At 35.5% G+C, this 12,227-nt stretch overlaps 1 protein-coding gene across 8 annotated transcripts in view; it reads left to right on the forward strand.

The window, feature by feature from the left end:
- Positions 1-12,227, forward strand: part of LOC110833876 (uncharacterized) — a 332,060-nt gene that overhangs the window by 247,879 nt on the left and 71,954 nt on the right. For 7 of the 8 annotated variants that reach the window (XR_015534109.1, XR_015534106.1, XR_015534108.1 and 4 more), the window contains 2 exons: positions 3,738-3,839; positions 8,259-9,854. Coding sequence is in view for 1 of the 8 variants with exons in the window: in XM_087344941.1 (XP_087201067.1) it covers positions 8,341-8,413; positions 9,661-9,854 (267 nt within the window). In the remaining 7 variants the exon portion in view is untranslated. The remainder of the gene's footprint in view (positions 1-3,737; positions 3,840-8,258; positions 9,855-12,227) is intronic. The other variant, XM_087344941.1, reaches the window with a different exon arrangement.

Here is a 12,227-nt window from a genome sequence, read left to right on the forward strand (position 1 = left end):
GTAAGTGGGACGGTACAGTAAAGAGTGAGAGGGTTACACAGACGGAAAGAGACGGCAGAATCCAATGGGCGGAGCAAATATTCGTTACTGTTCAGTCATTGGTCCTGGAAACACAGTTTCCGCTACTCCGCCTCAATAAAACATTTTTGAGGGTTTTTACTGGCCTTATCTACACATTGAAAACCTCCTACTTTCTGTATTTTCACGTGCAAGAGTTAAAAAATGACAGGTCCCTCGTACCGGTGGGTGGTTGGGTGACACATACAGAGGTTGGCCATACTGCTAATAGTTCCTTGCTTACTTGAGACTGGGGTAACGTGAGTGATGACCTCGGCGAGGGGGAACAGACCTCCCGGACACGGACATTCGCTAATATAAAACAAATGTTAAGATTTCATTATCGCAGGGGGGACACAAGAGTTTCAGATTGCTCTAGGTTTACACGCAGTTTTTGGTTCGAATACAGTTGTTACGCTGTGTAATACATAAAATAGCTCCAAGTATTTTTGTTTGAAATAATAGAAATTACTGTATAGCCTCATGTTTCAAACATGAGTTTTGAATGGTGCTCCGGGCTTTGGGAGTTTCGGGGCCAGTGACAACGAAGAAATAGCTTCACAGCATTAATGCAGTCTCAAAATAATCTTTCTTAGTCTGCTGGCTCAGTCCTTAAAGTACTGTACGATACACGATTGTCGTATTAAATTATTATTATTTAGTGTTCTGTCTGACGACAGGTCCATATGAACAGGATCCTTCCATCCTTTTCTCGGACTGGGACCTGTTCATATACGTTCTTGGCAGATGATCCAGAAGTGGTTTGCTATTGCCTTCTTCTGTGTGTGAATGGAGTAATTGTTGGGATGCCACGGAGAAACCGGGGCACCGCCGGGAATCGAACCCGAGACCCCAGGATTACAAGGCCAACGTTCTAACCGCTAGACCACCGTGGCTCTGTCGTACTAAATACGCCACAATAACTGATGATATTTAGTACTTATCCAATTATGTGTTATACTTACATGCCCCAAGAAGATATTTACTGAAGTTCCCTACATTAAAATACAACGTACTTATTAATTGTACACAATAAACCATTGTCTATTCTGAAGTACTTGAAAACCGCGTCTGTACTAATTATTTACTAATACATTTTTTCGAATACAAATTTTGACGCCATCTGTGGAATAAAAATCATACTACATATTGTACATTTCAAAAAGAAGCACTGCGGCAGTGATGTAATGAGCAAGGCCCAATCAGGAAGCTGGTAGAGAATGATGGCGATGGTGCGCACTCTCAGGCGGAGAGCGCGTTACATTTGAATTGGTCTAGAACAGTGTTCATCATCCGCCAGTCCGCAGACCAGCACCGATTCGCGGAAAATTTTTAACGCTCCGGAAAACTTTCTTAAAACTGTTGGGAAAAGGTATTTAAAATGTTAAAAAAAATTGTGAGTGAAATAAAACTTAAGCTGATTATCTTAAATTTCTGCACGTGTTATTATTGTAGGCCCAATTATTTAGTTTGACGTTTATGTATCAGTGTTTTAATTTTATTTCTTAATAAGGGTTTGTGTAATAGAATATCTGCGGTCTTGTCGTCGTAAATTTCAAAATAGTTTAGAATCGAACTCACTCATATGTACATCGCTGGAATTCTAAAGTAAATGGTCGAATATCTGTCAGGTTTTGCAAGACAGAGATCAAGGCTTTGTAAGTTTCCCGCATATGTTTGGTTTTGGCTCTGTCTTCTGCAATTATTTCAATCCCTTCAAAAGTGCTCGCAAGCAATCATTCTTTAAAATGGTTTTCTGTAGACGTTGAAACGCCTATAGAAAAACATCCACAGCATTAGATTATTTTGCACGTGTCCAGTTTAACGCTGATATTTAATACAGTTTATAAGGAAAATAGCACTTTATTTGGCAAAAGTATTTACTTCCCGATTATGTAAATATAAATCATTCACACACATTCTTCGACAGTGTTTTATCTTAGTGTTCATAATCGCTGTAACGTAAGGCGTGAGTGAGCTAATTCACTTCAACCAATTTTAATTCGAATTATAACCTGCCTACGTTAAGTGCGGAATGTATGACACAGTGTTACATGGAATGTAAATAATGTATTCACAACGGAAGATTTGGCCACTAAACTGAATCTGTCCAACACCAGAGAAAATTCTTCTGCTGTGGCTGACAAGTTATGCACAAAAGTTTTCCCTTAAGGGTGTAGTCCTTAACTTCAGCATCCAAGTAGTAATCTCCTGTTTATCTCATAGGGGTAGCCGTAACCATGTAGGAAAGTGTTTAAAAACACATTAGCTTCACAGTAATCTACAGTCTTTCAAGGTACCTCAGTCGCCGAGTAATGAGACAGGGAAAAGTGAGTAGCCTAATGCCTCTAGCGTGATCCTCATAGCAAATACAAGTAAAAATCCCATTGTGACTTCAAACGAAAACAGTCAAATTTTGGCCAAAATAAGACATATGTCTATGGATATATATAATGTAATTGTTCTCATTTAATTTGATTATAAATTAATTTAGAATATTGCAATTCACTTATTTCTAAGTTTATGCAAAATTGTAGAATTTGATAGCAAATTCAAAATACATATTAAATTTTAGTATTCCCAGTATTTTCATTATTAAACAGGTGCTTTTAGGAGTAAATAAGGGAAGAGGTGAGAGACTTTATTTCTAAGGGGTGAAAGAGCATCTTATAGCTATCAGATCCCTCAAAAATGTCGCTCGTCCTTCTTGTAAGGGCATAATTAGAGTGAAGACGTTAGGGCGATAAGCAGTGAGAACTTTATCACAGAAGCCGTAGAATTTTGATTTAATCGAAAGTTAAGTAATTTATTGTTCTATGTAGTAAAATCGGGAGGCCCGCGTGAGAAGCATGGAAACAATTTCACAATTTCCTTAAAGACAGAGGAAATTGGTTCCAAACGTAATGTTTAAGTACATAATATATATTAGTTTATATCCTACCTCTAAGAAACACAAAGGGTCTTCATTTTAAAGACCATTTGTTTATGGTAGTTTGGAGAATCATACGAAACCTACAAATTAGTCTTGGACAAAATACAAATTTATTCCATTTTAAAATAGATGGTATATCAGTGTTTAAAATTGTTGCTTAAATGGCGATACTGACAATCTGCTTCATGCAATGAGTTAAGAATTTTCTAGGCTCTCAGCACTCAACTAAGAATAAATACCCAGTTATTAATTCCTTGATGCAAGACTTTTGTTCCAAACACTTGAATGAATATTAACTCTTTCTACATTAGTCGAATTATTATATTTTTTCTTATTATATGGAGGAGGTGTAACTACAATTTTAAAATATATGGACTATTTCTCATATTTCAGTAAATTATTGTTGGTTTAATTTTCATTAAATCAGGTGAATAAGAATTCTCTGAAATTGTCGTCTCGTCGCCTAAGGTTCTGTTAATTTAAGCTACTAAAGTATTGACGGTGCATATTTTCAAATGTATGTGTTCAAATGTTAATATGTAAGAAATATATGAGCGAAATTTTATATAATCAGGAATATGTAAACAGTACTCAAAGTGACTGGAGCTGTAGAACTCGATTTTAAGCAACAGTAACTTGGATTAGAGTATACAGGCGTATGAAAGGCATTACAGGCACACATACACTGTGATTATCAGTAATGACAATTTTATTTGAATAATGTAAATTAAATATTTCACTATTTCAGGTGATGTGGAGTGCAGTGACATTTCACCTCTGGCCTGCGGCAACGACACAACATGAATATGCACAAGGTTCTGGTATTCGCACACATCTTCAAATTTTAGAGGTAAAACTTTTCGTAGGTTTAATAGATCTCTTCGGTTTAATTTGTAATGGCTGATTAAGTCAAACTTTTTTGACACACACACACACACACACATATATATATATATATATATTATTTTTTAAATGTCTTTATTATTCACAATGTTATTTAATGTCTGTACGGAATATTACAAAATTAGCCTAAATTGTCTTAGAATGGTAAAATTTTGCCTCTGTGAGAAACTAGAAAGATACTTGGAATTTTAAAATGATACTAAGTCAGCCTACTTAAATAATTTAAGGAGAAATATAAGGCTTATCATATACAGGTATCATATAACACATTATTTTAAGAACTTAACACTTTTAATTACAGTTGTCATGTATATAGCCTTTATGAATTCAATACCTACCTCAAAAACTTTCAAATACTTTCGTCCGAATGCAGGAGTTAAGCAAATTTCTAAATTAAATGTTAAGAAATTTTGCAATATTATGTTTAGTTTGCTCTTAATAACACATGAATTTTGTATATACAAAAGTAACACCATCACACCCGAGACTTGCCAAATCACATAATAAAATAAACACAGAATTTGTTACCATGGTTTTTTAATTACCACGCTAATTATGATGATACTAAAACTGCTGTATTTTCTTTCAGTCTAGACGAAAAATGAAACATTAAAATCAACTTGAATTATAACAATTTTAATAATTACCTTGTCATATCTTGTATCCACGTCACTGACATTCTTCCGTCAGTTCATCTGAAATAGAAAGATACATAAATATGTCTAAGCAGTTTTTAATATCAGTCTACATTATTTTATATATTTTTTATTCTATTGGGTTATGACACCAAGTCAAATAAAAAAATATGTAGCTTCAATTAAAATTTGGCCTAATAAGACCAAGTGAAATGTATGTATCAGGCAGTTTTCATTGCAGATTTCGTCTGGAAAAAATTTAAGAAATCCATGCGAAAAATTAACTGTTCTTTCGTCATGACCAGTAGTCTGTAGCTTATTCTGAGCTGGCAACTAGCAAATGCTAATTAGTCTAGTTACTACTGATTTGGGCCCGTGTTATCATAAATGTTATTGATTACCAAAATAAATTACTTTGACAGTGGATGGTTTGATAAAGAAAGCAACCCTTATGAAGGAACATAAGCACGTCGATCAGTGTTATTCGAGGTATTATTAAATTATCATTCCGTAATTATTGAAAACAAATAACTATGTCTTTAAATTTTAACGTTTTTTTGAATAAGCTCCACTTATGTCCGTGCAACCGACAGAATTCTATGTTCCTATAAATCCATACGTATTGTTGATTTTGGTATATTTTGAAAATCTGGAATAATATTTATGAAATAACAATACACATGCTTTCAGAAAATTGTTGGCAGTGTGCAATAAGGAATAATACTCCGGAGTGTCACCGTGGTGAAAATCTGTATCCTTCTTAGAGCAAAGCATCTGATTATAAGAAAGATATTATCTGTACTATTACAATGTTGTTATTTACTATAAATAATAAATATAAATAATTATAATAAAATATTTGGCTTCCTATTATAAGCATATTTTAAAAGCTACAAATCCAATTTAAATTGTCGTTACTTTTTCCAGCAATAATATCACAAAAATTGTAGATATATAACTTAAAACCTTTGCATATCTTGTAAGTTTATTGGAATATAAAATATGCATGCAAACAAAACTGTTTACACTATGAAGGGCAGTAATGCCAAACGCGTTTCGACCTCAAGAGGTCATTATCAGTGGCAAAACATAAGTTAATTCATATAATCTAAATCAAAAGATTATAGTTCTAAACAGAGCATAAAGGTAAGTTCTTTACAAAACCATATTTAGTAACGCCCAAGCTTCGTCGAAGTTCACAGGCACAGACGACGCAACCACGGGTCACCGTAGACCAGCAACGGCCATCAGACCAGTGGACTAACAGCTTAGTGCCCAATGCACCAACTCCTGTGCAACCAACATCCAGTGGTGTTACTAAATATGGTTTTGTAAAGAACTTACCTTTATGCTCTGTTAAGAATTATAATCTTTTGATTTATATTATATGAATTATATGAATGGGTTTCAGAATAACGTAATCTTTGAAGTGAATAACTACTAAGCCTATTTGCGTTAGTTTGTTAGTAGGTTTGTTGCTTAAACCCTTAATAGGCTTACGATAACCAGCCACTTTACTAGCCAGTCATTAGATGATAGATAGGCCTAATTAGTCAGAGAATTAGGAGAGTTTAAGTATTTCCTGCATTAGGCTTTATTTGCGAAGTTCTTAGACGTTAACACACTAGTGCTATTCAGTACTGAATTTTGTAATTTGATGTGAGAACCTGGAAGATATTACTACAAATTAAACTATTGTGGTAATTAATAGTGTATTTTAATCACGCGAAATATTTTGATTTCGCGATTATTATTTATATACCATTTTAGACTGATGTAAAACTTGACGGTTACGTACTATAATATAGCTTATATATTATAGGTTTAATTCTAAGTATCCACCAAACCAGCGGCAGATGATTTCAATTATTGTTTATTTTTTATTATACAAAAATATTACAATTCTTTCATATAATATACCTGGACAGATTCTCTTCACTCAGCCAATAGAATATGACACCTACACTTTTAACTGGGAAAAATATAGGAATATGGCAATTGTGAAGTTATAAATTTCAAGGGCCATAGCCGATTTTATGATACTTTTGGACATTTGTCTGGATAGTCTGAAATTAAAATGTAATAAAACGATATGTTGGAGTAACTGCTATCATAGGGTAATTACATGACATTTAATAGTTTTAATCCGTTTCTCCAGCTCCTATATTATGTAATCCTACGGTTTAACATTTGCACAACGCAAACTCAAGATACAAGACAGCTATCGTCATATTTAATATAATTCCTTGATACCTTAAAAATACTGCTTCATGTAGTTAAATATGTTACCGTGTGTCGATGTATTTCAAATAAATATCAAAATATTATCTTAGACGAAGTTTAATTCAGATTCTTTGGATATTACTTTTGTATTGTTCTTACGTTTAAATTATGTAAGGATTAACGATGTTCTCATAGCCTCTACTTGCATGCTCTTTGCATTTCCTCCTTGAAGAATGTTGCTCGAAATGAGCTGTACATTACGCGGTCTTTCTGTTTAAATTGCAAAAGTTTCCCTCAACAACTTTCACTGAAACAAAAAATTCTTTTTATATACAATATCATGTTTATTCATAAAATGTTATTACTTATTTACATTGGTTTTAATTTTCCCGAATTTCCTTATTTCCTATTCTAGACTTAAATGTAACTAACCCAATTTGTAGCACATATATGCAACTGGAATAATCTTACTTTAAAGAATACAATGAAGTCCGTATTATTAGGCTTACATTCTAAATTCTTAAATAAATTTTATCTTTATTTTAACGCAATGCTGGCTCATGATCCAATCCCTGAGAAAAACAGGAAAATTAAATGCATCGATAGAAAAACTAAACCTACATTATTAAAACAGTAACACAATCTGGTAGGCTATACTATAACAACGATTAATGTGTTAAAATTACAATTATCAGTTAAAAGATTTATATGTGATATTTACGTTAAGAACGTAGTCATTAAACATGTTAGTATTACGCCTATTACAAATTGCATTGGCAAGAAAGTTAGGATAAACAGAACTTTCCTGCGCAAAAACAAATCGTGGGAATTATTGACGTCGTAAGTGTTTGTTTGGAACTCTGATGCCAACAATTTCCAAGGACGAATGGCAGTTAATAAATCTGTTGAGCAGGGGAAATAAAGATAGGCCCACGTTACTATTAGATAAATAGGCATCCTTATTAATACAATATACGAACTTTGCAAATAAAAATATTCTAAGATTATTCGCTATATATTTTTAACAATAATTTAATAACAGGCCTGTGTAATTTGTTTGGATAGAAGCCAAGTATTTTTTCTTATGTGTCTTCAAATGTTATACAGTAATCCTGAATCTATAAATATCAAGTACATACGTACAGTCTATCTCCATAGACACTTAAGGAAGCCAGTTTAATTTGGAAACCGTTTGTTTTAAATCAGTAATTTGGTGTTTTGAACGCAGTATCTAATGCAGGAAATGCGTGAATTTGTCTAAGACCCTGATTTCGGTTCTGCCCCATTACTCGCTGGGCTTACATTTTGGTCATTAGGATACAAATTCCATGGGCAAACAGAAAAACGCACATGGCGAAGTAGGAAGCGGTGCTGATTACGAACTGCCGCTGAGCGCAATTCCATTATCAGTCTGTAGCGACATATATAACTGAGTTTTATGTCAACAAAATACCGTTGAACAAAGTTTCAAGATCATTTCGATTTAATTTTCCTATTCATTGTTACAGGAGGTGAGTTGAATCAGGAATATGACCGCCATGCCAGACTCATTTCTCCTGGAGTGGGTATCCTTCCAGTACCAGATGTGGGATGCCCCAATCCCAGAATGCCTGGCGTCATCTTCCGCCCGTATCTAATCAACATTACTTTTTTCCTTCGTTACGTAAGTACATCGTATTCTCCAAACATTTCAAATGGAACAAGTGACTTTGGGTGCAATATCTTCTAATAATTACATTCTACAAACATTAATTAAGTAGATTCACATCCAGTATTTCTTTCTGAGACGTTGTCTGTTGTCAGAGGATATTCTGCACTTTCCCAGACATTTTAATAAGTAGATGTTGTTTGCATATTAAATTCTACGATGTTCAAGATTGGTTAAGTGTGTCATGAGTGACGTAGAATTATTTCTAAAATCCTTATTTAGAGCAGAATGTATCCATCAGGACTAGAAGAGAAACATAGACTGAGCAATATGGGATGATGAAAAATTTCGCTTCCAGATAAACCGTGGCAGATAATTAATTAACTTTTGAATCTGAAGCTCGTCTGAATAAACAACGTCTATAAAATTTAGTCCGTACCTTGAAGAAGAAACTGCAAAATTCCTTTGCAAATGTCGTCTACTTAACGCTGTTTGGGCTACTATAAGAATCGTACGAAACCCATGAATAGAAATAAATTCTGAGGGGCAGAATGTGGAGTTGCTGATAATTGAGAGTACAGTTACCACTGATTTTGTTCTGAAGGGTTAATAACCCGTTGGAATATCCCTATTATCAATAAGAGAATTTCTTTGTGTTGAGAATCACTGCTAGTAACACAGGTCGGTTCTATTTTGCACCCTGCAAAAGAATTAATTTGTATGTTAACATTTTCATGAGACTTGGGAATGATAGCAGCTCTGAAGTTGAAATAACGTGATCAAACTTTGTGAAACAATATCACGGTCCTTGTGTGACAGAACTCTTGTTGACCTGTCCATTGTTTCAGGGAGTCTCACCTTGTTTTCCTCTTTTTCAACCTGGAGGGTCTCTTAAGGATACTGTGGATGAACATACAATGACCACGGCCCCAAATCGCTGGCACCGCCATCCCCCCCTCACCGCCCGATAAAATGACTGTTTATATCCAATATTTCAGGCATAAAAACACACACAGCACATACAAACAGGCAGGCAGTACTGCAGCGATTCGCGAAACCACCCTCCCCCTTCCCGATCCCCCAACCCTTCACCCAGCCACGTGATAACAATACAATCAATGACCGAAGCCTGTCACCAATGTGAGCCATTCGCCCCTCCCCTAACCACCCACCCCCCCTGTCCGCCTACTGCCGCCAACACAAATTGTGTGGAGTGTTGTATGTGGATTGAGTGCTGGGGTGGGTTGTTATTGAACCACCAGGTGTAGTGGTACAGTATTTGCAGCCTGGACCAAGTTTTAGCAGTGTCCGGAGAGTTGGGTATCGTACGGTCGTCGTCGGTCTGGTGACGACGAGCTGTCAAGACCGAGGAAACTTTCTGGAAACCCCCTACCCTTCTCAGCTTGAGAGGCTGCTCCGGGAAGAGAGAAATCCGAGTCTATTGGCCAACCATCAGGTGAGTAGAATGATCAATATGACGATTGTGTCTGTAGAAAGTTCCTCTGGCTGCTTGGCATCGCCTCTCCACGCAACCTTCTCCTCCCTCTCTCTCTCTTTCTCCGTCTCTCTGTCCGTGTGCGCATCCAGACGCCAGGAGAGACAGCGAAAGTACTCCAGGTGGAATCTGCAACCAACTTCAGAAAACGGTTATCGATTAGACGTGGCTTCTGCCACGTTTTAATTCCCTTTTATATTTCTCTGTTTCGAGGAAACGTTTTACGTCTGCTTAAGTTTTACTTGTCCTTCGACTTAAGCGTAAATGAATTAAGAATTAGCCGTAAAGTCATATGACCTCCTAATTTTCGTGCGCGGAAGTAATTAAAAATATACAGATCTGCGCATTGTAATTAGACGGATGCAAATAAATGCTTAAGAGCGTGTTCTATTACGCATTTGATTGAACATCTGAGCTCAGCAAGTGCGTCGTTTGCTGATAAATATTACCACTTAACTGCTATTATCTTCACTTCAAACAGAAAATTATCGATAATATTTTCTTCAGCATGTAATGTGTTACGTAATTAAAGCATTTAAGAAAATATTGTCATAGCGGAGTTCATGCTGTATCAACGACATTAATTTAGGTCTCTATTTTAAATACACGACGTTTCTTACAGGCTGCCTCCTGGTGCCTCTGATATTTTGTATTTTTCTTTTCTTCGTTTATAAACTCAATAATATTTTATTAGGCCTGTAGATAATTGTTTATTTGTTCAAAATTATTTTGTATTTTCTGGATATTTAACCCGTTTCTTTCTAATAAGTTAATTTATTCCTATAAGACTTAGAATGGTTTAGTGAAATTATATACAAATATTGTACAAAGTGATACAAAACATGAAAAACTTAGTTATGTAATTTTTTTTTTAGAAATTTATGTGAGTGCGATGAGTAACGCGCGAGGTTTTATTATAATGTCTCTGAACTTTCACGCCAGTTGGCGAGACCAGATAATTCTTACTTACAAAAAATCGTTGTTTTCTGTATAAAGTTACTTCTGTCTTCTTATCTGCTTCATATCAGTGGCCCTCGATCAATATTTCTCGCTGAATTTATGTTACAGAAGCCAATATCTGCATTTCCAAAGTAATTATTTCTGCATGAAAATTAAAAAAAATAAACTTCTTTGCACATATAATTATATAGAATTCATAGATGAGGAGACTAAATTCCGGAAATGCTTGCTACTTCTCAGTCCAAAATATTTTGTCTTCCCGTCTGATTTCTAAGAACCTGAAAATTAAAGTATACAAAACAATAATCTTGCCTGTTGTTTTGTATGGGTGCGAAACATGGTCTCTCACTCAGAGGGAGGAACACAGATTGCAGGTGTTTGAGAATCGGGTGTTGAGGAGGATATTTGGGCCTAAGAGGGAAGACGATGGGGCGTGGAGAAAACTGCACAATGACGAGCTTAAAAATCTGTACTGCTCCCCCAGTATTGTGAGGGTGATTAAGTCGAGAAGAGTGAGATGGGCGGGACATGTAGCGCGCATGGATGGGACAAGAGGTGTGCACCGGGTACTGGTTGGGAAACCTGAAGGGAAGAGACCGCTGGGGAGACCTAGACGTAGATGGGAGGATAATCTCAGGCGGGATCTATCCGAGATAGGAGTTGAAGGAAACTGGATTTTGTTGGCCCAGGACAGGGTCCGGTGGAGGGCTTTGGTTAATTCGGTGATGAACCTTCGGGTTCGGTAAGCCATCTAGTTAGTTAGTTAGATGTCTTGACTTCATAGGCTATTTTCAAATGCTGCGTTTTTCTCTGCTCAATTATCTTTTGAGGTACACACCTCATTCAGATCATGGCCAAATCGAGATGCGAAGATACCAAGAAGGTAAATGAAACTTTTAGTTATTTCAGTTTAAAATATGGCTTCCACGCATGCGCGGAGGGAACTTTTTATTCCCTCAACGCCCATTTTTAAGGCGTGTCTTTCCAGTTTCCGTGTTTTTTAATATGACTCCACCTTTCGATACAACCACAGAGACTTGAATAACTCGACAATGGATAAATTATGCCTACATAGAACGATCCTAGGCATTCGTCTTAACCAATCGCTTCACAGTTCCTTGAGTGTGTAACAAAGGAAATTGGTGGTATTAGAAATGAAAGGGATATTACAGCATCGGAAATATTTGAAAATATCCTAACTCAAAATATTAATTTATTTCAAATCATTGATAGGCATTCTTTTAAAAATCCGTTGTAAACAGAACTCAGATCATTGATAAAATAATAATTTTATATATAACATATAAATACCATCATTAAATGCTTCCTTAATGTAGGCCTACGTGTCTAATTACAATTTAACATTTTAACAGC

This window comes from Zootermopsis nevadensis, unplaced genomic scaffold, assembly GCF_977971745.1.
Source record: "Zootermopsis nevadensis isolate Lab colony 2312 unplaced genomic scaffold, Znev_1.0 Znev_ptg000008l, whole genome shotgun sequence".
Lineage (NCBI taxonomy): Eukaryota > Metazoa > Arthropoda > Insecta > Blattodea > Termopsidae > Zootermopsis > Zootermopsis nevadensis.